Here is a 27,771-nt window from a genome sequence, read left to right on the forward strand (position 1 = left end):
GCATATTTGTTCATTGTTCTACCGAACAAGCAAAAGACTCTCATATTATGAAATGTGTGGAGAAATACCACCTTCACAAATAACTGAGGTGACTTTGTTATTCTTGTTGACCAGATTGTAACTTGTCTCTGGGAAAGTAGACTCGCTTGTTCTTCACCTAAGCGATCTGGTAATTAACATGTTCACTAAAAGTAATTCGCTGTCAAGTAAGATGAAATCTATCTTCCAACTTTCCAATAAAAGAAACCCCACATTTACATCGGTAGGGAAGGTGATAAAGAAACAAACACAAAGAAACCCACCAAATCCACTAGCAATGAGTGGATGCCAACTCCTACCTGGACAGAATAGGACTGCCACATCAGGTTTCTAAGGCCGTAAATCCCTATGGAAGTCAACTACCACATCTTTCTAACACGGAGCAATGGGTAGGTTTGAACCACTGACCTTTTGGTTAGCATCCAAGAGCTGAATCATTGTACCCCAAGGGCTCCTAAGGGAGATGATGTAGTAATTAAGTGACCATTGGAGGCACCCAATAACCAAAGCTGTGATGTCAGCGTTGTCCATTTTCACAAGGGAGGACGGTGAGGCATGGTTTCATTTTGGAGGGTGCAGTTTAATCATCCTAACAAGTGCCCACAGTTCTTGACAGGAATGGAATTCATTAGCACTTAGCTAGTACCTTCCTGCACAAGCATCTCTGTAGTTTGCCTGTACTATCCAGAGAAGAGTCTCACCTCGCCAGAGAAAGAAATGTGGTGTTGAGTAGGCACAAGCAGGTGGGCACCCTCTGTCTCCTATAGTAAAGTGAAAGATATCTGCTAGATTTCAAGTGCCCAATATAGAGCAGTGGCTGGTAATAGCTTATTACAAAGAATTTTTTATGAGCTGGGAAGCTAACAGACAGCACAGGATAGAAGAGGGAATAGTAAACATCTGTTTCGTTCCAGGAGATATTTTTAAAGGCAACTAGTTGATTGTGAAAGAAACAAATGGAAAGCCTTGTGAGTGACTGATGTAGCTTATTCTTGATCTACGGAACACTCGGTGCTAGAGGATTTCTAGAAGGACTGTCAAATGCGAGGAGATGCATGATGTTCAAATGATCCATGCACGGTTGTAGGGGGGATGATCCTACGAGTTAATAGAACTAACTCTTAGTCCTGGTTCAAATTTTACCTCTGTGTTAAATGCATTATTTGAGTGTTCGAAATGAGAACTAAGTGGCATGGAAAATGCTTGTTTTATTTCTTTAGCTATAGAAAAAAAACCTTTAGCTCCTGAATTGGTCCTTATCCAGCAGAGATAGCTTTTGTTAGTCTTAGCATTTGAGACACACTGAGGTTCTCAACATCACTCTCTCTTTGAGCCTCATTGTCGTGGTTTTCTTCATTCCCTTAGCTTATTGATGGCATCATGATTACCTGTTGGTCTGTGATCCACAAGATCAGCAGTTCTAAACCAACAGCCTCTCTGAGGGAGAAAGAGGAGGATTTCTACTTCTGTGAAGAGATGTGGCCTCAGAAACCAACCGAGGCAGTTCTACCCTGTCCTATAGGGTAGCCTTGACAGTTGTGAGCTTTTTTTTTTTTTTGGATAGCTGTTTCTCTTTCAAACCTTACCCCACCCAGCTCTTCTACAGGACTGCTTTGGGATATGTTCTGCAGCAGTATTAGCGATATTCCTTAAGGAAATCCTATTCAAGTTAGACTATATCCCCCTAACATCACCGGTCAGAAGGGATAGACACTAACCATTCCATGTTTAAAATAAGAGAGTCAACTTCTAGAGATCTGAGGGAACTTGACTGAGGCTTCCACAACTCAATAGTGAATCTAAATCAAATCATGAAGTGCTAGACTCAGAAAAACCCTAAAAGACAGGCTAGAACCGCTGCACAGATTCCCCAGGTGTCCATCTCCACAGCAGCGGGTGGCTACATCTTTCACAGGAGGAGCAACTGCTGTGTTCTAACTGCTGCCGTCTCGTTAGCTGCTGAGCGCAATAACCACGGCACCCCCAGGGCTCCTGGTAGATCGAGGGGGACATAAAGAGGATACCAAACTCTTGTTCCGACCTTAACTGAATCTTTCAAATAATTCAGAGACTAAACATCTTAAAGAACATTTTTGGAATTAGTATTGTAGCAGAAGAAACTCCAGTTTTACTGAAGTGTGGCTAACACACTTGAAGTTTTAATAAAAATGGTGTAAACGATGGTGAAGTGTGGTAGGAATGAATGAGTACACTCCCTGAGCCTTAATCCAATTTAGTATGGTTCCCAAACCAAACCAGACCCATTGCTGTCGATTAAATTCCAAATCACAGTGACACCTAGCAGGGGAGAGTAGAGGCACTCTCACGTTATTGCGCTTCCCAAATATTGCCTTAGGTTTTTCAAATCAATGCTTTGTGCCAACCTCACATCAGACAAATAAATCTCTTGGCACTCTTTATCCAACAGCACAGCACGTGCTCACTTCTGTTTCAAGTTTTGGTAATTTTCACAATTTTTTCATGATGCTATTACACATTTAACAGACTAAATTGTAGTATAAACATAACTTTTCTAGGCAGTGGCTATGTGTCTGGTTGCTTGAAACCACCAGCCAATCCTGGGGAGAAAGATGGGGCTTTCTACATCCATACAGGGCAGTTCTCCACTGTCCTTTAGGGTCCCTAAGAGTCAGCATCGACTGGACCGCAGCAAGTTTGGTTTGGTTTGGGAGACCCGAAACTGCATGTGGCTCCCTCAATTGTGAGATTCTGTTGATTGCTGCGGTCTGGGAGCGGACTTGCAGATTCTCTGGGGTATGCCTGTGGAATTGCTCCCGGGAGTTCCCAAGGCTGTAAACGTGGACCGGAGCAGACCGCCACCCCTGTCTCCTACAGAATGGCTGGTGGGTGCAAACAACTGACCTTCGGGCTAGCAGCTGAGTACTTTAATCACCAAATCCCAATTTAAAAAGCTGTCAGTCTTTGCAGGAGTTGACAGCCTCTCTTTCCCCAGCAGTGCAGTTGGTGGGTTTCAACCACCTACTTTGTGGCTAGCCTTCTAGTGTTGACCCAACACCACCACTAGGGCTCCTGGTGTGAGAGACCAAAAATCGAAACCCCCTTCCATCTTGTCCAGGCTGACTCATATCGAGCCAGGCAGGTTTCCAAGGCTTTTTAGCAGAGAAGAAAACCCAGTCTTTCTCCCGTGGGGCAGCTGGTGGTTTGGAACTGCCCACCATGCAGATAGCAGTCCATGCATAACGACTACACCCCCAATCTCTTCGATTCTTGAGAGTGAGGCCTGGCCCCAGGCAAAACTGGCATTCTCAACCCCCTTGCTGTTTTCTCTTCACTACTGCATCTGGTATCTTTCTCTTCTTTTTGCTTTCTTCCCTCTAAAACTTTATTTGTGAAAAAGAACCGAAGAAATAGATGCACGACCCTGAAAAGACCAAACTCAATGCCATCAAATCAATTCTGACCCATGGCAGCTCTATAGGACAGGATTGAACTGCTACCGTGGCTTTCCAAGACACAGGAGTAGAAAGCCTCATCTTTCTCCCATGGATTGGCTGGTAGTTTCAAACTGCTGACTTCTCAGTGGACAGCCCAACATATAACCACTGTACCACCAGGGCTCCTTATCATTGAAAATACTCACTATACACTAGACTATTTAATTTTTCAGGTTGATTCCTGCTGGTATTCTGATTTCATCATACGCTATGCTATTTTCCATTCAATTATGTAATAAGTCAAAGGGATTAAAATCTAATTATAGAATTTCAGGCATGAGTGATCCAGGTTGAGAGGACAGAAGAGGCTGCCTCCCATTGTTAAAATTATACTGTTAGTTACAGCTTAAAAACAAACAAACAGACCTACTTGTCCTCAGATAAATGCTCCATCATGGCAACCCAATGTGTGCGGAATCGCCCTGTGTTCGGTGAGGTTTCCAATTATTGACTGCAGGAAGAGGCGCCTCCCCCAGGGGTCAGTTGCTGAATTTGAGTCGCAGACTCTTCAGTTCGTAGTGAGCGCATTCACATTCTGTTCCACTTGGGGGCTCTGTGGTTTGGGTGGCTGCCATTTTTATAATCCTACGAGTTTCTCCGCAGGAGAAAGATGCGAGCGGCCTAGATAGGATGGCTATGAACTGGAACGGATTCATGACAGTAGATTATCTTTATGCACTGCAAACCCCAGTGTCACTCAATGGCAAGGGGTTTGGTTTGGTTTCTTTCTATCTAGTGCTATTTTTTCTCCCCAAATCATAAAGCACAGCTGGTTAAGCATATCTCTCTAATATAAGAACATAAACAGAAAATTGGAGGAACTAAAGCCATGGAGAAATAGCAATAGCCATAGCATGGAATATTAGCAATGATGTCAAGAGGAAAAAGTAATTCAGACTTTACAAATGGGGTCTATATGTTGCTATGCAGAGGTCATATACTGAAGTAATGGGCTATTTTAGAAGGGTGTGATACCCAGATTTCTAAAGAATACCAATAATTTTCAAGAATTAAGCCTCTAGAATAGTAAAGTGATTTAAATAAATAGTCACCTGTCAAGTAAAAATGTTAGAGCTAGAGATACAGATGAAAAGAATGCAAATAAGTCATTGCCCACCAATACCAAAGGAAAGAGCCTGAAAATATGCCATCCCCTGCAGCAAGGTCACAGGGAGGAGATGAGCCAGTCAGGGTGCAGCGTAGCACTGATGAAATACACAACTTTCCTCTAGTTCTTTGGTGCTTCCTTCACCCCACTATCATGACCTCAAGTCTATGTTAAAAATCGGATTATATCAGAACATGCACACTGATTCAGATCAGAGCCCACAACACAGAAAATCCAGGGTTGATAAACCCCTCAGGGCCGACAAGGGGAGTAGAGATACCAGGAGGATTAGGGGCGGGTGGGGGGAGAAAATGGGAACGGGTCACAAGGATCAAACTAAAACCCCCTCCCAGGGGGACGAATAACAGAAAAGTGGGTGAGGGGCGACGGAGGGCGATGTAAGATATGGAAAAAAATAATCTATAACTTATCAAGGGTTCATGAGGGAGGGTGGAACGGGGGAGAGAGTTGGAAGAAATGGGGAGCTGATAGTAGGGGTTCAAGTGGGAAGAGAATGCTTTGAAAATGATGATGGCGGAATATGTGCAAATGTGCTTGACACACTGGAGGAATGTATGGAGTGTGATAAGAGATGTAAGAGCTCCCAATAAAATTATTTAAAAAACAAAAAACTTTATAAATGTTTAAAAGAGTTAAAAAAAAGAAAAGAAAATGTGTCATCTAAAGTTCAATGGCCTACTTAAATACTGACTACCAGAAATGCTTAGAGAAGAGAAAAATTGAACCTCAATCACCAAAGAGAAAGCAGCAGAAAAAGTTTGGCCACTCCAAGCTAAATGGCAATTTTTATGTTTATTAGTGAGTTAAAATGTGAAAAATAAATTCTTTTCTTGTCTCCAACTCCTACTCCACTTCATAGAAATTTCACATAGGAATGTACTTAGGCATTTGACTCAGAGAGAGAGGAGGGAGGAAAAGGTTATTGCAGTGAATACTCTCATCCTACCATCGCCTTGTTTTTATTTTCCTGAAACTGTTCCAATTCATAAAGTAATACATGAGGAGGAAAGGCCCACCTTACAAGGCACTTAAGGTGTAGTTCATTTTCCCCGTGCTTCTTTAACCTCGAGCTCTCAGAGGGAAAACATATTTTTCAAGTTGAAATAAAAAAAAAGTCTGTCCGTGGTGCCAAAGACAATTGTACTGAAATTATTAAGGACTTACTCTTATCAAGATTTACCCCCAATAGACAGGCAAATGGGCATGTTCTAAACTTCCATTTAAGGACCCCGGAATCCCACATGTCAGTACTTTAAGCAGTGATGAAACACAAAAACCAAACACTGTTTTAAATGATCATCTCAACCAATTAAAGACAGAATAGCAAGTCATTTTTCTACGTATCATTTTTCTACCTTCAATAAAATGCCCCAAAAGGCTAAGGCCAGAAAGGATACCACGTGCATTTGAATTTCTTTGTGTTTCCAGCACAGAGGTGCATGCGCCTGTGTTGCCACTTTCCCCTTTTGATCTATGATGATGTGATCATGATAGAAAAAGGAGAGTGTGGGAAAATCTTAAAATAGAAAATTCACTTAATCAAGAAACGAGTAATAGTAAGGAGTGATACAGAGCGAGGTGACTTTTCAGGCAGGAGAAACATGTGACACACCTGATCCTTCTAAGGCCTGTGTCAGGGACTCTGAAGAGTGACATCATTCCAAGGGTTCTTGGAGGCAAGGCAAGAAAGTCTTGTGAGAGTTCAAACTGGCCTGTGACCAGAACACTAATCAGGGAGCTACAATGGATGTTAACTAACATCAGGAAACGTATGAGGAAAACTCAATAATGTATTGCTACAAATTCATAGCAGCCGGTGTGAAGAAAAAAAACATCAAAAGGTCAAGCTACCATTTCTCTACATATCTTCCATCTAAGTCTATACAAAGGAGCTTCAGAGATGCTGTTGGTTAAGTACTGGACCGCTGACAGCAACAGCAGAGGTTCAAGCCCCCCTGCAGCTCTGTGAGAGAAAGAAGAGGCTATCTGTTCCTGGACAGGTTCACAGCCTTGGAAACCCTGTGGAGTGGCTGTGAGTCAGGATTCATTTATTGGCAGTGGGTAAGTCTATATATTTCTCAACGCAGTTTTCACCTCCATAACCTTTCCCCAAAGAATTGTGCACTCCTCCCGTTGCACTGTCAGTGGTTCTCAACCTTCCTAATGCTGCGGCCCTTTTTTTTCAGTTTCTCATGTTGTGGTGATCCCCAACCATAAAATTATTTTCGTTGCTACTTCAAAGCTGTCAATTTGCTACTGTTATGAATTGGGCGACCCCTGTGAAAGGGTCCTTCGACCCCCAAGGGGGGTCGCGACCCACAGGTTGAGAACCGCTGCACTCTGTGGACACGGCATGGTGGGCATCCTCCAGGAACGAAAAGCCGTTATTTTTCAATGCTATTTAACACTGGGGAGCAAAGGAAACCTCAATGACAAAATCAGATGCGTAGGGTGCATGGGGTCGTTGTCTAATAAACATCTTGTAGGGTCTTTCATGCCACCCGTGAAGAATGAGAAGCTGCATGATCATGAGAGAAAACACGTCCATTGGGACAACTTTCCTGGCCTTTTTCTCATCAAGGCCATTTTCAATTTTTAAAATTTCTTCCTAAGAGGTCCTTCTTGATTGTCCTCTGGGTCCTTCGATAAAATCTATCAGGATCACCTCTTTGCAACTCCGAAAAAGAGTTGCCGTAACCTTCTGAGCTGACCTCTTTGCCTTCAATGTAACAACCTTGGCAGCATGTCCCTTGGAAGTCACTGTTGTGACTGGACCTTCTTCTTAAAGTGATCCTAATGAGACGAAGACAACGTAATACTAAGAGAACATTTTCAGCTGATCAATGATCACAGAGACATGCTGAAATGGGTTTTGCGTGGAAGAAAGTGTGCATGGATGACCTGGAGACATAACGTTACCTTTCGTTGTTATGTACCATAGAGTTGGTTCCGAGTCATTGAGACCCACTGTAGCAAAATGTAACTTACCCCCAAAGATGCTGAAAAATATTGAAACATACAGTGCAGTTAAGCTGTTTGGTGTAGAGCTTCTAGAATTAGACGCACTATAGCACATCACACACATGAGAACTTGCAGAAGGGATTTCTTTACGATCACAGCCTTGAAACATACCTCCCAAAGGATGAACCGTCTCTAACATGATGTATTTTTGTAAGTAGATCCTACTAAAATGGGTCTAATTTGGGCTTGTCATATTTTCAGAATGTATCCCTAAAAATGAAACATGATAGCAGTAACACAGGGCATATCAGAAATCCAGAAATCTTTTATTTATGAAGTCATTTTTCTCCCCCTTGATTTCACCTAGCTGGTATGCCCACAAAGCAAAGGAGATCTTTGCTTGACGACGATAGAAAGGTGTGGAATCACAGCTCTGCTCTATGAGTGGTAAAACGATTCCACATTACCCACCAGCGAGGTGAAGCTGAAAAGGATATGGACTAAAAATGTGGGCTCTGAGATGCGGCCTCATTGGTCTCTCTGCTGTGCTAACATTTATAATTTGCTATAAACAAAATATTGGTTCACTGGAAACTAAAGATGGCAGTAGGTAGCGGTGTTCATAGACCTTTTACCTTTACAGGATTCTCCAATCTGCTTTAGTCCATGATTTAGGAAGGTGACAACAGATGCAGGAGTTCAAAATTGCTTAGTACACGGTATATTTAAAGGCCTGCTTTCAATATCTTCCCAGCATCCCTCATAAAATGACTCCAAGTTGAACTTGTCACATATTCAAAGTGTATTCCTAAAAATAACACCATATTTTGGAGTGGGATATAAATTATACTTATGGTGTGTAGATTTAAGAAAAAAGGCTAGTTTAATATTTCATAAATATTTTATTTGTCTTCCTTACCCATGTCTTATCATATAGGCACTGTGGGTACCAGTACCAGAGTGACAAACTTCAAGAGCAGTGGACCAAAGGATCTGTTGTCCAAGGAAAGACTTGGACAGTCTTGTGGAAAGAGAAACAAAATGCTCTGACCATCAATTAAAAAGGTGACAACTTTTTCACCATCAATCAAAGCATACTTACCAGCATATGTTAAAGGCACGGTGACTTCAATTGTTTACGCATTGGCTGATAGCCACAAGGTCAGCAGTTTGAAACTACCAGCTACTTCTGGGGATAAAGAGGAGGCTTTCTACTCCTGACAAGAGTCACAATCACAGAAAACTACAGCGACAGTTCTAGTCTCTCCTATGTGGTCGCTATGAGTTAGTATCTACTCAATGGCAGTGTTTGGGTTTCTTTTAAAAAAAACCCCACTTATTTTGGTTTTAACATATCAGAACCCTCTAGCTTATGCAACTGATCATTGGATTCTTTCCACATAAAAATTTTTCCTTGTGGCAATTAATAATCAATGAAATATGATATGGAACTTTGAAGTAAAAAAACACTAAATTATAATAATTTAAAAAATAAATAAAATCAGCCATTGCATTATTCTCAAAATAATTATAACTGACTTAAACAAGATATGTTAATTACAACACAAATATTTAAGGGGCCAAGAATATCCAGATGATTTATCATACTCTGGTATGATAAAGCGAAGGCCATTGAAGAAATGTTTTTGTACATATAGACCCTCTATGCATCCTTCTAAGGCATTCCAGACAGGGCAGTTTGAGTACAGTGGTCTTGAGTTCACTTGATTTCCATCACTGTGTTCATGTTTCCCATGGTAAAAGCTACAAGAGGACTATCCTAAGATCGCAATGACAGCTTGCTTTTCTGTAAGAAGAAGATGGACTACGATGTGTTAAATTTCTGTAGAATTCAGTCCAGTATGTGAAAATAGAAATAAAATAAAAGAGGTTTATGTGCTTTGGAAACGCTCTAGCTATATGTAATTAACATCTTCTTTGGAATCTCTTTAGAATGTAATATTTTCCCTTTATAAAGTGTAGGTTACTATTATTTTAGAAAATAAAACTTACTTTAAAAATTTAAGAAATATCTTATTTTCTATTTTGAGTGAGACCAAACTTTTGTTACATGTTTGGTTTTGTGACTGCTTAGAACAGTACAGATTAAGATTTTCAGCAGATCTAAATGGATGTCCGCATTAATTTTCCAAATCTAACCTGCATAGGTGACTTCTCTTTTGATGAACACAGAAGAGGATTCAGCATTTAGAGGGACTTCAGATCACTTTGAAAAGGTGGGAGGGTAAGAGCCACAAAATGGCATTAATATAGTGCTAAATTTGATTGCTAAGTCTATGGATTTATGCAGAACGAGTGACGATGGATGTTACAAAGATGATCTTATAGCCATAATAAATTATGAATGATCGCAGAAGTCAAGTTTTTAGTAGTTCAACTTAAAAAATAAGCTTTATCACCTGCTATGTTTTCTGCTCCCAGAAAGAATGACAGTCTCAGAAACCTATAGAGGCAATTCTACCCTGTCCTCTAGGGTCGCTTTGAGTCAGAATTGACTTGATGGCAATGAATTGGCTTTTCATTTTTGTTTTTGAGGTACACTGGTGAGTGACTTCCTTCGGCCAAACAACAACAACAACCACACTCTCATGGAGTCAATTCCAGAGCAGAATTGCTCCCTTGGGTTTCTGAGACGGTCAGTCCTTATGGTTGCTGAAGCCTCATCTTTCTCCCAAGGAGCAGCTGGTGGATTTGAACTGTTGACCAACTACGCCAACTAGGGCCCTTAAAATTTGAAGTCCCTGTTGCTATAAAGCTGTGGAGATAAGCAAAACAAAAGCAAATTCTGCCCTTTTTTTTGGGGGGGGGGGTTGGGAGGGGGAGGGAAGGAAAAAGGAAAAACACCAACTAAGTCACTAATGGTACAGCTTCCATGTTCCACTTTCAGATGGCAAGCACAGGCTGGAATAGCTACTGAAATCTCTGTTAAGATTAGGATATAAAAGTCATTGATGTTTTTAACATGTAGGGATGTCATGATAAAATGAACATGATCTGGGCAATATACTACGATCTCGTTTCCATTGTTTCATACTTTACCTGGTTGATTTATTTTCTGGTTATTTGTGATAGCCAAGCGCATATGTGAAATCCCAATCTTATGTTCTCACTTACTGAAATGGAAAGGACGCCAAGTACCAGCCAGCTCCTCTGGGCTACTTGATATAAATATGAATGACCTAGGGTGACTCTCCTGAAAAGAACTTACTGTTTGAATTTTGTGGGAATCCAGGCAAGGAAGATGGACCGTTCATTCCTGGGAGAAGGACCGGAGGGAGCCCAGGAAGTCCTGGGTAGGCTGCGGGCAGGCTGAGGCCGTGGAGAGAACCGCCGTCCATCACGCCTGGCTGCTGGACTGTTAAGCCCAGCACATCAGAGGCTTTCTTTATGCGATCAAGTTCTTGCTGTGCCATCAGCTGGCGAACCGTGGTCGGAGCCAAGTAATCTTTCTCGCGATCAAGCTGGCTTCCAACGGTCTCCCTCACTTTGGAAATGTGCTGTTTGGAGAAAATATGATCTCTGATGGACAAGCGAGCGGAGTACTTCACCCCACAGAGAGTACACTCTGGCTTGGTGCCTTCCGTTCCGCTCTGATTGATCATAAAAGGCTTCCCTATGTTAATTTTAAATTTCTTTTCCTTTGCCCGTGCATTTTGAAACCATACCTGGACCACGCGCTTGGGCAGACCAATCTCATTCCCCAGCATCTCACACTCCTGCATGGTGGGGGTTCGGTAGTCGCTGAAGCAGGCCTTCAGGACCTTCAGTTGAAGATTGCTCATTTGCGTGCGGAAACGCTTGTGGCCTGGTCGATCGTGACTTTTGGACTTAAAAGGGTTGCCGGATCCGAAGGGATTGGGCGAACTCGGGTCAGCGATGCTCGACGTCTCGCTGCGGTCAGCACTGTCATCCGGGTCATCAGTGATATAGAAGCTTGGGTCATGGTCACCATCTTTGTCGCTGAAGTGGATGGACGGACTCGTGAGAGAAAAGAGGAACTTCTCATCACAGACCTCCGCGGTCGGGGTGGTTGCTGTTTTGGGCAAAGTGTCGAGCGTTTTCGGCTCTTTGGGAGACAGGGCTGGCTTTGCGTCCCCCGAGCTGCCTGCGGTGCTTTCCATTTCTGCGTTCCCCTCGTCTCCGGTGGTGGCATCACTGATGGCCGTATTAATTGACGACGTCTCATCAAAATCAGTCTTATTTTGATCATAGGCAGCCTCAGCAGGGGGAGCGCTTAAATGCTCTACATCCTCAGGACATTCGACTTTGAAAGAGGACGGGCTTAGAAGATTCTTCGGCGACAGCTCCGTCTTACTCACAGGTGTGGACACGGTGGAAGCCAATTCATTCTCACTCGAGAGATCGATTTTGGTTAATGGCAGCGATGGGTAATCAAAATAAATGTATTTCTGCGGGCTCTCTGCCCCGTCTTCTGTGGCTATCAAGGGGCTGGGGGGCAAGCTGTAGCCTGCCTGCTTGCCTTCGCTCCAGTGCCGAGAGCGGACGTGGCTCTCCAGGGCCGACTTGGCTTTGAACAGCGCGCGGCAGAAGGGACAGCGCTTGTGGGACTGCGCGGGGCCCACGGCCCGGAACTGCCCTTTCCTTTCGCGCGCTCGAGTGTTCTGGAACCAGACCTGGACAACTCTCTTCTTCAGGCCGACCTCGCGCGCGATGTGGTCGAGCATTTTCCGCGTAGGGTTGGAGTCCAGCAAGTATTTCTCATAGAGGACTTCCAGCTGCTCCGGAGTGATGGTGGTCCGCAAGCGCTTGTCGCGATGCTGGTCTTCGCCGCTGTGGCCGCCCTCCTTCTCGCTGCCGTTGGTGTCTTCCTTCTCGTCCACTTTCCTTTTCAGCGACGCCGCCACCGCGCCCGTGGCCGCGCCGTGGGAGGTGCTGGTCTGGGGCGGCAGTGGGGTGAGCGAACCGCTCAGCAGCTGCCCAGCCATCAGGGGGCTGTTGGGGTCGAAGATCATGTAGGGCATATCCATGGGCCTTTCCAAGAAGGGCGAGTGAAGGAATTGGTTCTGAGCAGCGAGAAAGTGCATGTGCTGGTGCTCCTGCCACAGGTCCAGGGTGGGGAAGGCAACGGTACAGTGATCACATTGGTATTGGAGTAATTGTGGAGGTAGACTGTTGGGGAGCGAAGTCATGGGCATTTGCAGGGGACTGGAAGGGACAGGGGGCTGGGAGACTGAGGGAGGTCGTCCAATGAGTTGGGTTGGTTTGGGCGGCGGCGGCTGTGGCTGGGGCTGTGGCTGAGCAGGGGAGGCCTGCGCGGGGTCTGAAGACGTGGATGCTAATGGCAGGGCTAGCTTGGTGCCTTGAGAAGCGGGGGAGGAGTCGCTCGGCTTTGGTTTCTCTGTAGGATAGTCAGGTTTTGGAGACGTCTTCTCAGGTTCGGGTTTGGGCGACGGAATCAAGGGGGTGCTCGTGCCAGAGCCAGAAGTGGCTGCAGGCGCCGCTGCACTCTTGGCGGTCTCTGTCTGGCCAGAGCCCGAGCAATGTTTATAGACCACTTGATCGGTGGCGTCCATGGAGTCTTCGGTTTGGCTTTCATCTTGCGCGTCGTCGTCTTCATCCTTGTAACACTGCTTTTTCTGATGGGTAATCAAGTCAAAGATGCGGGGGAAAACCACATTGCACTTTTTACATTGGTACTGCATGTTGCTGGTTCGGATGTACCGCTCATTGGTGAGTTCTCTTTTTTCATTATCTTTCGTTTCTGCTTGGTTCTCATAACTCTTGCGCGCTTTCTGACGAGCATTCTGGAACCAAACCACGATGACCCGAGTAGGGAGATTGAGGACCGTGGAGAGTTGTTCAATCTCATCATCCTTCGGGTAAGCGTTTGTGTCAAAAAAGTCTTGTAAGACCCTCAGCTGGTAGTCAGTAAACCTTGTTCTGGAGGACCTTTTACTGAACGAGGCGTCAGCTTTATAATGCTCCAGCGAGGTGGGCTGCGGGTCAATTCTGATATCTTCCAACACCGTCATCGGAGGGTTACTGAAGTTGTACGGGGAGTCTTTATTTCGTTGTCGCTCCTTAAAAAGGGTATTTCGAAACCAGTGCTTGATAACCTTCTGGGAGAGGCCAGACTTTTCTGCCATTTCTTGGATCTGCTCTTCACTGGGAGAATTATTGATGTCAAAATACGCCCTCAGGATTTTTAATTGGTCATCTGTGATCCTTGTCCGTGGGCGTTTGAACTGAGAATGTCTTAAGAAGTTGGGGTCCAGACCCAGCTGCTGCTGACAAAGCTGGGTGAGGTCTGCGGACAGCGCGTCCACCTGCGGCAGCTGCAGGGCCAGCTGCGGGGGCAGGGCGGGGTGTTGCACAGGCTGCATCATGATGGGTGGGAAGAGGGGAAGGTCCAGCGACACCGGCAGAGGCACCTGTGGAGGCACCGAAGGAGGAGGCGGCGGCGGGGGCGGCGGGGGCGGCGGGGGAGGCGGCGGTGGGGGCGGCGGTGGGGGCGGCGGGGTAGGCGGTGGGGCTTGCAGAGGAGTGGCCGCTGTGCTGGGCATTTTCACCGGCCCCAGGCTCGAGGGTTGCGAGGGAGCTGGAGGCAGCGGCGGGGGTGGAGGGGGCGGCGGGGGCGTCTCCGGGGAAGATGGCGAAATTGGGTAAAGCTTGTCGTAGGCCTCCCTGTACTGACGAGCAAATTTCTCCAGGGCTCCGTAGGGAAAAAACTGTCCGTGGACATGTTCTTGGTGACTCTTTAAAATGAGAACATTGGAGAACAATTTGCCGCAGGTCCCGCATTCCAGTTTGTCAGTGTTGTCGCCGTCCCCGCTTTTGCTCTTCTTCTGGACCTTTTGCCGGTTTTCATTATACTGAATGACCAGTTCAAACCCAAAATTTTCCAATAACGCTTTGGCTGCATTTCCTCTAGCCCCCGAAGCGATGCGTGGCGGCAGAATCGCTGCTTCGGAGGATTTCTGCTTCTTTGTGTCTTTGCCTTCCTTGAGTCCCTCCCCTTCACCCACACATTCCTGCTTTGGTTTTTCCTGCTTGTCAGCAATATCTTCTGCCTCCTTATACGATGCCAGGTCTTTCGTGATCTGGCACTCTGTGCCCCCGAGGTTGGTTTGCTCTTGCTTCAATAATTTGCTGGCCTGCTGCTGCTGCTGCGGTTGCTGCTGCTTTTGCGATTGCAGCTGGGGCTGCGTGGCTTGGTACTGTTGCGCTTGTTGCTGCAGGATTTGAAGTTGAGTTTGGCCAACGTGATGTTGGGTTTGAATCTGCTGCTTCAGGTCCTCAAGCAAGGATCCAGCCATCCCTGTCATGCCAGGCATACCAAAGGTGGCAGAGCCAGGTAAGCCCAGATCCGGCCCCAAGCTAAACTCAGTTCCAGGTATGTAGAATGGAAAGAGAAACTGAGGCTGCTGAAACTGCAGCAGTGCTTCTGGGGTCATAGGGAAATGGGGCAAAAAGGCCGGGTTTAGAAACTGAGGCTGAAAGAATGCCGCCTGCTGCTGAAGCTCATGCTGCAGCTGCATCTGAATTTGTGCTGGTGACTGCGTTGGGTGGTGTGCAGTAGGCTGAGCAGAGAGGATTTCGGGACTTTGCTTTTTGCTTAATTCTTTGGCATCTAAATGGGTATCTTTGCTGCTCACTGCTGCTAAACTCAGGGACTCTAACATCCCCTGACTGGGACTATTCACATTTGCGGCAAGGCTGTGACCACTGGCCACATGACCACTGGGCTCCAGCTTGGCCGCCCTCGCCTTTGTCTGGTGGAGCACAGACCTCATGTGGATTTCCAACGTAGAGCTTTGGCTGTAGGCAACGTTACAGATGCTGCACTTGTAGGGTTTGTTATCTGTGCTGCTGTTGGTTTCTGGAGGTACAGGACTGGAAGCTTCCTGCAAGACCTTTTTCAATTTATGCAGATGAGAAACTGAATTATAATGGACCAAGAGAATGTTCTTTTGGGTGAATGACTCTTTGCACACTGTACATTTATAGGGACGAGATGGGTCGAGGAACTTTTCCATCGTAAAATTTGGCCCTTTTCGAAAAGGCAAGGTCCGCTTTGGTTCAGAGCCCATGTCATCTGGAATCGAGCTACTGTCGCTCCCGACAGGACTTGCTTTCCCTTCATGGTCTACCTCATACTCCCGTTCCATTTCCTGCTCTAGGGCATGGTCCTCCTGGGCCATGGATTCACTCTCTGCCCACAGTTCACCGTTCACAGGCAAAGACGCATGTAACTGTTGGAGTTCAGCTTCGCTCAGCTCAGGGTGGCCAGCTTCCAAGTGTTTTTTTAAAGCCTGGAATGTACGGAAACTACGTTGGCAAAGATTACACATCGTGGCGGCCCGAATCGCATGATACTGGGAATGTATCTGAAGCTTCTGCATAGTCTTAAAAGCCAAGCTGCAATGGTTACAGCGATACTTATAAACGTGACGGTCAGAAACGGAGAGAGGCTGCCTTTTTTGCTGCTCGCTTAGTTGATCTTGCAGTGTGTCCGTGACCTTCACGTCCTTACTGCTATTTTTGTTCCACTCTGACACTTCGGCGGATTCTTTCCTTGGTTTCGGCTCCTCACTCTTAATCTCCATGCTAGACTTTGTATCTTCGAGACCAGGAACGCTTTTGTCATCCATGGGACTTTCACCTGTGTAGAAGAGAAGGAGGCACAAACATGTCTCTCTGGGCAATCACGCACATACACACACACACATACACACACACACACACTTGATATGTCAACAGATAAAGTAATGAGGAACCCATAACAATTTCCAGCAAATGGATCCTTTAAAGAAATCGTTATTGAGCAACAACTACGTGGTAACCACTGTGCTATGTCATCATGATGAACAAGACATAACCGTCTGCTTCAAGACACCTCAGGATAAGGAAGAAAAGAAACAAAAGGGATGATAGAAAAGGGATAACCTAGGAAATGCCATGATTTCCACCCCCCTGCCCCCCTCCCCCACCCGGGCTTCCCCCTATCTCTTCTTCTTATCTTTTCATAGTCACATGGAGGCATTGCTCCAAAGGCAGCCCCCCAATGTGCGTTTTCGGCTGATCCTTCTCAGAGGCTGGCATACCTGAATATTTACCGGATCCCTCAGCTGCGATAGCTGCAGGGGTGTCCCTCTCTGATTTCTCAGAGGTGGCTGTTGGCAGTAGCATACTGTTTGGCATTATGACATCAGGGACAGGAACCTTTGAAGACCAAAGCAGCTCATGTTAGATGTAACCAAGAGATCACAAACTTCACCCCACCTCCATCGGGCAGTCATATATCCCACTTCCATTTCCAAACAAAGCAGAGATATGGTGTGGATCTTACAAGCTAATACGTTCTCTTCAAATTTCAGACCAATGCTGTTGCAATGCTGTATTCCTCCTTTTAAGAAATATGGTTTCTGTTTTTTTTCCACGGATCTATTTTTATAAGGAGAACCATGAAAGTTTGGAACTCAAAGAATCCCCATAAGTCACTTGGTTAACATTTGAGATATAAAATTAAGAACCACCCCCAGAATATATTTTGGGATAAATTAGACTTTGTATCATCTTTAATTTTTAAAAATTTAATCAAAAGAGCTAAGAAACAGGCCTTGACTAGGATTTCTATTCACAGTCAAGAAAATAGCATACACCGCAGAGTAAATAAATTTCCATCTTCGAATGATTACAAATCCTGCGTTGATATCTTTCAATGGCGTGGGTCAAACATGCATCAACAGTGGGGATCCTTACTGTCAGGAGCAACTTCTCCACACAGTCTGGAGAAACGCTGTGCAAGTGTGTCAGATGAAGCTGGAGGTGCATTTTGTTGCTGAGGACATCCTGGCAGAGGGGACAGCAGATGACCGGCTGCACCGAGTGCTGGGACAGGACGTGCATCTGGATGCGACTTTGGTCCCTACTATTGTAGTTACAATAAGGACACTGATAGAACTGGAAAATATTAAATAAACAGGGCCGCTGTTAGTTCCTGTGGTTTGTTGACTTCGTAGCACTTGAGGTAGTACCGAGGGTTATTTAGATGGCCAATCACGGCGCTTACATACATTTCAACAGCATGGAATCATTTGGGGCTCTGAAACATTTAAAGATATTAAAAGGAAAAAATCCTACAATGAAAGATTTACATGGTTAAGGGGAAAAAAAAATCTATTTACCTGATCGTGGCAGAGTTTACTGTCTCCTGCAGGTTTCGATCTCTTTGGTGCGACATCCTCTTCTTGGGCCAGCAGGAGTGGCGGGGCTGCGCCAGGCACGCTGACTCTTACTTCCTTTTCCGGTGTGAGTATCCCTGATGAGAGGAAGAATAGAGAACTCAATTTAAAAAACGCGAACAATATCACAATCTGAAAAAAAAAAAAGGGCTAAGTTTTTCAAGTCATTGTGGCTTTGATGCCACGGTATCACAGTGACTAACAAACAGGTTTGGATAATGTTATTCTGAAGAGGCAAGACACTGGCCTTAACCGTGACTTCTTAAACAGTCAAGAAAATAGCATAAACATTGCAGAATATATAAGTTTCAAACTACTAATGAATTTTTGTCCACTGAGTGGCCTTGTGAATCCATTTTAAAACATACCCATACCTCACATTTAGACATGTGGCCTTGGAAGCTTCCTCAGTAACATCTGCTCGGAATGCCTACATCATATTAAAGCAAATCTACTTCCATTCTCAAATATCAACTTAGAAAATAATCCTTGTGATGAGTGTTTATTTCTCTCCTAAATTTCTGAGGCACTGCTAAGATTGCAAAATCTAAGAGACTATTTGTAATTTGGAAATGAAAAACAGCAAACGAACAACAGTTTTATGTGATGAATGTGGGCCCCTTAAAGTAGCCATACATTATACATCTGTGACTGTAATTAGTGCTAGACTTTCAAGCTTTCGATGTTTCAGCAATTGGCTGGGCCCGTAAAATGATAGTCCAAACCTCAAGAAGTCCACTGTTTTATGAGGTTAATCCAAGTATTCAGTGTTAAAGACGATTTAAAATTTTGCCTAGATGAGCTATGTAATACGCCCAGGCCTCACACACATCAAAGGAAAGCGTGCAATTCTAATTTCCCAATCTAACAGAAAATTCTTCCCAGCATCAATTTGCCCGATAATATCCTCTGTGCGGCTGGATATTACAGCGACATTCGGTAGGCATGTCACATACATCTCACGACAAACACAAAACCTCATTTACCAGCCATTCCAATCTCATCATAGCACAGCATCATCTGACCTTTTTTCTGGTGTTTATTATGAGTATTTCTAATTTTAACTTTCAATTTTCACCATCTTCCAGTCAATTTGCAACTAAATTATTTCCAGGGTGAGGACACTATCGCTGGACAACTGGGTGCAAATACATCTTGAAATGCAATGAAGCTAAACCATTGATTGCTATCAGACCCCGCGTAAATATATAGTCCAGGTGTAATCTGATTGTATACTGAGCATGAAGATTTATCTTGATTTTTTTAATCCACATACGGTTCATATCAATGAACAAATTGAACCTTATTGAAAAATAACCCAGTTTTAATTTGAAAATAAGGTCAAGGATGTTTGGGAAACAGAAAACTGAAGCAAAACAAAACATTTTCCCCTATTCTGAATAGAGATGTATGTTTCATAACATATAAATAATTTCAAATTTTTCAAATTTAGAAAATAATTTAAAATAAGAAAGAGTCTGAGAAGATAAAAATTTAAATATAATTGAAATCAAATCTTTGAAATGATAATTTTATTACCTTGGTAGATATAGAATTAATACTAAATTTTCAACAAACTTAGTTTTTAAGACACTAGATTTATAGACACTAGATTTTATTTGAATTGATAGATCTGTCCTGAACAACACAAAAAAGTAAACATCATATTCCCTTGGGTAGTTCCTACTTTCCAATGGGGTTCGGTTACTAAAACTCCATTTTAAATTGGTTCTGAAATAAATCATATATTTTAAAGTTTTTACTATGATTGCCTTGAAATGTCAATATCTATATAAGTTAGATCTTTATTTATTTTGAGTGACTGACATAAGCACACTACCAGCAAATTAGGTATTGGGATATTTTATGCAGTATATGAACCTAATACGAAGATATTCAACAAAATCACATTTGACTGGCATACGTGTGGCTCAGAGTAATTCTAATTTGTCATGGCTTGCGAACTACCTGTATTTGGGATGTATTTATATTTAGAATAAACTGAAAAATTTTATGATGTTCATAAAAATTATCAAATATTTGATAAACATTTGTCAAAACCAGGTATGTTTATCTCATCCTTCATGCCGGCATCAACAATTACAGTTTTCATGCTCAAAAGAGAACATACTTCACAGCACTGTTTAAAAAAGGGCTAAAGATGAACATTAAGAAGACAATATGATACGCAGTGTCTGCGAATAAAGTTTCCGAGAGGAAGTGTCGGACCAAGTTGAATAGGGAGCACAAGCAAAGCTCGGTTCCATGACTGTCGCTGACATCAGCAATTATGCATCAACTGCCTTCAACGGTGAGACCGGCTTTCTTTCTTTTTTTAGAAAAGTCCTATCTTCATATTTGTCAAAATGATTCTTTAAGAGAATAGCACCATGTCATATTTACCTATAACTCTCTTGTGCATGTAGTAGAAATGGATATGACCAAATAAGTTGATGAATTCCCTATGCTATCAAAAATCGCTACACAGGAGTGAAGAAAAAAACCCAGGATTTTCTTGGCTCATATAATGTATGTGATATCATATTATACATACCATATATGTGTAATAGAACTCAGAATCTGTCTGATGACATGTAGCAGCCCAAGAAGGCACAGTAGAACGGCTCCTTTGGCCTTCTGAGACTAACTATTTCTGGGAGCAGACAGCTGCATCATTTTTCCAGCTGAGCAGCTGGTGGGTTTGAACCATGGACCTTGTAGTTAGCAGTCCAAACCTGAGCCCACAGTGCCACCATGGTTCGTAACCATTTATAGTGTGCATTTTATTCTAATATTGGTACTATAAAAGATATTTTTTAAAGTTGTTATTGACTTCCCGGTTAGCAACATTTTGTTAACCTCCTTATTAGTGCACACATTTGGTATATTCAATACCACATATCTTAAAAAATATATTGATCTTATTTTCATGCTTATTGATATTCAGCAAAAACATAACTGGCTTTGAATTTAGAGACTTTCCATGAAGAAAGAGAGCAAAAGTTAAGTCTTAGAATCACAATCACATAATGTTGCAATAAGAACTGCGTATCATATTCTGCCCAATATACATCATCTTCAACATTTTTTAGTTAATTGACTTTGTTAATTAGACCATGTATTCAGTGTCAATCTAAAGATTACTTTACCTCAGATTATAATGAGATTCTAAATAAAAGGCTGGACCTCAGAAAAGCACATCATTGATAAGATGAGGATGTAGAAAACTGGGATATGATAACATAGGACAGAAACAGATCCTTGTGAGGAAGGTGTGTGTCGGTGAGTTCGCACAGATACTGGAAGTTACCGGTACATGGTACGCAGGTCTGCTTTCCCCTCTCGGAGGTGCTATCCCAGGTCCCCAAGTACTCCTGGGTCATTATAGGAAGTCAACGCTGGAGCTTTTCCTCCTGAATTCTCATGTCCAGTAAGTGGTTAATATTTTTTTAAAGGCTAATTAACCTTAGGAAGGTTTTGATTAAATTTTATGGTTACTCATAGTTACGTCCGAAACTTTATTAAAGATACCCCTGTTCCGATTCTAGGCAAAATTATTATACAGAATCTTTATTTATTTTGTATTGTGCAGGACATCACTGCATTTTTTGAAAAACACTGTCATTTTAATGCATTAACTAAAAAACGAAGGCTAATTACAAATAAGTACCACAAAATAGATGAGTCAATGATTATCTGTCAGTGATAGGATTATTTAACTTGCATGAGATTGCTAATATAAAAATGACATAATTCATTTCAATTCAGATGACGCCTACTTAATAATTCCCAATCCCTAAAATACAGAAGGCTGTAAAATGGTTTATACCCATAATAAGCGAGGAAAATCCAATAATACACATATACTCAAAGCCAAATTTGAAAATGCAATAAAAAATACTGAGTTATTATTTATGAATCAATGTAGTTGACAAAGTTTGAATAATATCAAACTTGAATATCACAGAAGCTGTTATTCAACTCCAAACAATTCTAAAATTATAATTACGGGTATGCTATTCTTTCTAATGAGACTAGAATGAAAGGATAATTTTAATTGCAATAATGAAGGTTAATTTCCATCTTTCCTCATGTTTACTCCTTTATTAAAAAGCGGTCCCCTTAGCCATGGCAGAGACATATTACATTTTCAATGCAAATGTATTAATCTGGATAAACTCTATATTAATTCTTGTACTGCACAGAGTTATAATTTGGATTATAATTAATCTAAAGTGGCACTAGATTTAAATGACAATATAAATGAGGCATTAGGAGGCTTTTCTATTATGAATGAATATTCAACAAATATAACCTGCATCTTGCCAAGTCTCATTTCAGAAGCTGTAGTCCTAGAGATTAATGCCAGCAACACAAACAACAGCTTCCACAAACATAGTCTTCCTAACATGTCAATGCCTTCCTGTTGAAAAAACTCGGTGTTAAAGTGGGGTCACACTGTTCCCTCATCTAAATTATGAAGATAGCGATTAGCTTATTTTGAAGTGATTTTCCTTGTTTATTCCCATAACAACCATATCCATAAACCAGTTTTTAACGTATTTATAATAGAAGAAAAATAGATACCCTATACATAAGCAGCTATCGAGTGTAAGAAATATTTCCTAAGGACGAAATTCAATTTAGAAAGAGGAACCTCTGTTGGAAAAGTTTATTATTGTTAATTACAAGTCTTCTTCAATGCCAGCAGGTGGCCAGGATAATAAGTATTTGCAAATCGGTAATTGCTTTTAGATGGCCCTTGTTTAAAGTCCACTTCTACTCTTACTCATGTGCATGTGTCTGGAGAGGGGCTTTTAGGGGTTAAAATGTTATTTTAACCGACTATAATGACCTCCATGCTTTCATATTGACCCAGTAGCTGGAACAATGGGCACAAACACGACAGCGGCTGTGAGGAGGGCCCAGGCCAGGCAGGGTGGCGTTCTGTGGTCGCTCGGAAACCAACTGGACAGCTCGCGATGATGACAACGACAACACCCTCTCACATACCGGAGTCCTGTCTGGACAGGAGCATTAGGTGCACAAGGAGAAGCAACGTATGAGGCCATTAGGGAGTGACGGTGTAGGGCAATAAATGGTGCTGGTGGTGAAAAGGATCCAAGCATCTTTCCTCAAAAGGAAGATTAGATTCAATTCCAAGGAGTGTTTAGATTCTATCCTCCATAAGGAACTATGCTATGGAAAAACAAGATTAAAACATAATGGAATTTTCTTTCATCAACTTTTCGAAGTCCCCTCATAGGTTAGACATTTAAGAGCTAGCAGAACCGCATACAGCTAGGTGTCAAGGGCATTCTAGAAAGACTGAAGTGATATGGATCTGTTCCGTGACTTCTTCTGAAGTCAGAGAGGGAGACACTACCATTTCTCTGAGCACGACTGCAAGAAAGCCACCACAGAACGCACGCAGGTTCCCTCCCTCCCTGGAATTAGCCAAGCAACTCCCCTTGAGGAGCAACAGCTTGAAGAACGAATAGAGCCGACCACCTGGCGATTTCCAAACCTTGTTTAGATGAAGTCTAGCGGGAATTACCTTGACACTAACGGTTCACTGTGTACTTCAAATTCCTGTCATACTCCTCCGGAGCAAGAAGTGCTGGTGGCTCAGTGGGTTCAGCAGTTGAGCCGCTAACTGCAGGTTCGGCAGTACAAACCCACCATCCACTGAGCAGGAGGACGATGAAGCTGTCTGCTCCTGAGCAGACTTACAGACTTGGGCTCCCTGAGGTATCCCATAGGGCTGCCATGAGTAGGAATCAACTCAACAGCACTGAGTAGCGAGTGATTTTTTTTTGTCCTCGGGAGCAGGCTTGCTGATGTACAACAATGACATCTATTTATACAGCTTTAGACTCCGTGTCACCTGAGAGTCTCCTGATGTAAATCAATTTAGAATTATATATTAGCGAGTATACCCCAGAAGTAAATTTAAATAGCCTTGCCTCCGCTGGGCTCCTTAAAGAAATCTAGCCTGGCACACGCCATGTGGGGGTTGGAGACAGGGAGGCCCTTCAAATGACGTTTGAAGGAGATGCAAAAGATAGGTATTGCAAAGACTGAACTACAAATATGAAATAACTCAGGTTTAGTTATACTTGCATGTAAAAATTATATATTTTTTGGACAGCCAAATGTTTTAGTCCTGGATACATACTTATTTGTATGCGACTGTCACTGGGACTTGAGGGAAAGATAGATGACTACCTGAGACTAATAGGCTTGAACCTGTTTCAGCACTTCTTCTGCTTCAATGAGCCCAACATCATATAACTGGGTATAGCGTGCAGCAAAAGTAGCCAATGCAATATTCATTGCAACCATAGATTTCCATCTCATACATACAAAGCATGGATGAAGTCATATATTTGCCAAATCAAACACAGGAAAAGCCTGAGGTATCCATGCCAGATGCTGGCCGAGGGTTTGTTTGTGCACAAGTAAATGTCACGACACGAAAGTTTGTTTTCAAAGACAGTAGCTTTCATTACTGGGATTTGTCTGTTCCAGAAGATCAAAATTACCCAGCACCTAATCCCTTTTCAATGATATTTCCTCTTTCTTAGGCTGATTCATCTGTAAACTTTTTCACTGGATTTTGTTTGAAATGCCTCAAATAGATGCCCCGAAAAAGGGCACATTCCTGAGTGTAAGTTGTAAAAAGTGGGGGCTGGGGGGGATAATATTTGTGTTTAGGGTTACGTGGCTTGAGGGGGTTGGTGCATATGATTGAATGACAAAATCCAAGTGATATCTAATCCTGAGCTTATGAAAAATTAATATGCCATCAGAGGACTCACCAGTATAGCTAAGATTAATGAAAGGCGCTTAAAAAATTACAAGCACACAAACTGATTTGATTAAAAAATAATCTTGTTGGTCGTCCTGTAATATTCTTCAACTTATCCACATCTATTCTGTCAGATGGTTATGATTAAAAATAGGTCAATGGGAGGCTACTGATAGAAATCACATGCAAAATGCACATGCAATGAATAGTAGGGGGAATGTTCAGACAGTTTAAAATGAAGAAAAGCTTTTAATAAGCTTTAGAAGTGGAGTGGGGGGAGGCAAAGGAAAGGAGGATTGTAGGCAACGGGAGTGAGGGTAGGCGAAGTGAATAATCCTCGCATCTTACCAGCATCTTTATTAGAGTTTCTGTTTTCACTATTGTCTCTCTCACTTGTGTCTTTCTCATCATCTTCAGTCACTGCTGTAGGCTTAATAGCTCCTTCTGCTTCTTCACTTGGTTCTTCTGCTAAGAAAGGCAGATCCATCAGTAGGTTGGAAAACCCCAGAGAAATGCACACTAAAGTAGCCTAGGTGCTCATTTGAGGGTTTCCTTGTTTACAAAGCATTGCAGATATTCCCACTCCAAACCCAGCACAAATCCATTCCGAAACCCATGTTGGGACACACAGGCGGCTCAATACAGGGCTTCAGATTTTAGGTCAATGTACAGACTACGTTGTGCACACAATCAAAAAAAATTCGTTTTCAGTGAAGTTTTAAAAACCTGTAAAAGTTTTGAAAGGGGGTGTAAGGTAATTCTGGAATTCCAAAAGTAGAACCTTGTACCAACAAAGGTTCACTGTTCCAAGGGCTTGGGTAGGTGGCAGATGAGGCGAAATGCTTAGGGGGAAAAGCTTTAGTAGTGTGAGACTAACACATTCAATACAAAACAGGCTCTAGTTTCGTCTTCAGCCACCCCCCTCCCCCCACCCCTCAGACTCCAGAGGAATTCATTTGCTTTTTCAATTGTTGGGATCCTTTCTATCTGTAGGGGGCGCTACAGAAGGCACAGGGCGTAACAAGGTAAACTTCTCTGACAACAGCCTCACCCCACACCTCATTCACGGGTTCACACCAGCTAGATTACATGGAAATCCTTATAGTAACTCAACCCTATTTAATTATTCTGTAAATCTTAGCTATGTCGCTGCTGGTGGATTAATCTGTTTATGCAGTTAGCCTCTATGCTGGGGCTGTGTAGCACTAATCCGTGAAAGACCCACTGTTCTCTTTCATCCTGCGATCATTTGTCTCTCACTGTGCTGATGTCACATTTTAATGAATTTTTAGCAATCTGAGTAATGCCAGATAACCAGGCTCACAACTCCCCACAGCATGGCATGCTGTTTTCATTGCTGCACAAAAAATAAAACAGGAAAAAAAAAAGCATATTCCCCTGTTCAGGTAGGAATTACATAAATTAAGAGAAGAAGGTAAAATGGGATTTGAAGCACCAGGCTGCTCAATTTCATAAAATCTTTAATGACCATATAAATTAACCCTGGAAAGGCAAAAGGTCATCACCACACATTTGCATACACTCTTCTATTTGCTTTTGATAAGCAGAGCTTTTATGCAGAGAACATGATACAATTAACCCTTCAATAACCATACAAAATGCTGCCATGGACATTTTAAGTGTCGGGCATTAACTGAAAATTACACACTGCATAAAATTTTCATTGCAAATGCTATAGTGATTGAAAGGGGAAATCGTGGTCCTCTCCACACCCCATGTTTTATTAATAATGTTCTGACAGCAGAATGAAATATCCACTGTCATATGTAGCAGCTGAGCACCAAAAAAAAAAAAAAACCAACCTCCTCTTGCCTCTCTTGCCAGACAGGCCTGCTCTGCAACTGAGTGAACAGGGAAACAACAGAGGGGACGGTTGTGGGCTCCGTGGGAAACTCCACTCCGAGGAGCTAAGGGGAAGATGAGGTTGTTTAACAAAGTCGAAATACGAGTTTGTGGAAAGCGTGAGGCCTCCAAAAGGCATCACACAAATCCATTTATTCCATTTGTCCTTTTGCCTCTCTGCACAAAAGCAGAGGTATTTAAGCATCAGGGGCTGGGAAAGCTTCAGGTCCCAGCAAATACGCCTGGAAATTTTACTTAAAGAAGAGAAGAACCAATATTACTTTTTGGCTTTAGCCTGCTTCCCAATCCCCATGCAGTGGCAGTTCCTGATTAAACAATGACGCCTTCCTTCTGGCTAGAGAAAGGTGGCTGGGCTTGGTTGGGAGCTACACGGCTGGGCTAATGCCTGGATTGGGATGGGTCCCTGCAAAATTTGCCCCCAACGCCAAATCTAATGTCAGGTCTTCAGATGAGGACGGCCTTTGACCATGACTTTTCAACTCATCGTGCACAGGGCTGCTAGGCTTCTGGAGCTAGATTTACTGTACTTTTCCCCCAGGGCTGGGAAATGAAGTGTCAGAGTGCTACTGAGTGCCCTTATCTTGAGGGGACATAAAATTGTAAGGGGCATCACAACTCACATTAATAAAACATTGTGTGTCAAGAGGAGAAACAGAACATTATGAAGGTACTAAAAGAAAAGCTACAGTCTAATCTGGGTCTCATCAGACAGTTGGTGCAGGGCCCTCTTCTTCATTTCTGGTATGTGTTTTAAGTGTGAGAGAAATTCCCAGACATGTTCTTCTATACATCACTGCGGTGTCTGACCTCAACCTGACCCTGGCAACAGTTTGAGAAATCTGGATGTGAACAAAGACTCTGTGTCAGCAGCAGGGGAGACTGTGGGATAGACTCTCCCCATCAACTTAATCGCAAACAGCAGGTCTGAGGCCAGAACTTTGCCCAGCTCCTCCAAGGCACAACACAACCTTTAGAGGTGGATTTGCCTGCAGTACCCTGCCTCCTTCGTTCTTTTTTTCTTTTTCTGGTTCTTCCTTTGAAGTAGGCAGGCAATTAGCTCTAATGCCCCAGCAATTCAGACCTGTTTTGTGGTTTTGAAGGGGAAAGCTGTTTATTACAGGTAGGCTCTTTGGAGCCATAACAACTTTTCCAATTTTTAATCATGCAAAAAATAATCAAAAGGTCACTTATATACATCATAAAGTTTAATATAAGTCAGGGGGGGAGAGAGGCCCAGTTTTGCT

The 27,771-nt window shown here is 43.0% G+C and overlaps 1 protein-coding gene across 6 annotated transcripts in view; it reads right to left on the minus strand.

Moving 5' to 3' along the window:
- The window catches only part of ZFHX4 (zinc finger homeobox 4), a 216,747-nt gene that overhangs the window by 4,668 nt on the left and 184,308 nt on the right, over window positions 1-27,771 (minus strand). For 3 of the 6 annotated variants that reach the window (XM_075549550.1, XM_075549547.1, XM_075549548.1), the window contains exons 6-10: window positions 24,992-25,111; window positions 17,776-17,909; window positions 17,351-17,551; window positions 16,693-16,810; window positions 10,836-16,250 (exon numbers count right to left, since the gene is read on the minus strand). In XM_075549550.1, the coding sequence (XP_075405665.1) occupies window positions 10,836-16,250; window positions 16,693-16,810; window positions 17,351-17,551; window positions 17,776-17,909; window positions 24,992-25,111 (5,988 nt within the window). The remainder of the gene's footprint in view (window positions 1-10,835; window positions 16,251-16,692; window positions 16,811-17,350; window positions 17,552-17,775; window positions 17,910-24,991; window positions 25,112-27,771) is intronic. The other 3 variants (XM_075549551.1, XM_075549549.1, XM_075549552.1) reach the window with 2 other exon arrangements.

Source organism: Tenrec ecaudatus, chromosome 5 (genome assembly GCF_050624435.1).
Source record: "Tenrec ecaudatus isolate mTenEca1 chromosome 5, mTenEca1.hap1, whole genome shotgun sequence".
NCBI classification, from domain to species: domain Eukaryota; kingdom Metazoa; phylum Chordata; class Mammalia; order Afrosoricida; family Tenrecidae; genus Tenrec; species Tenrec ecaudatus.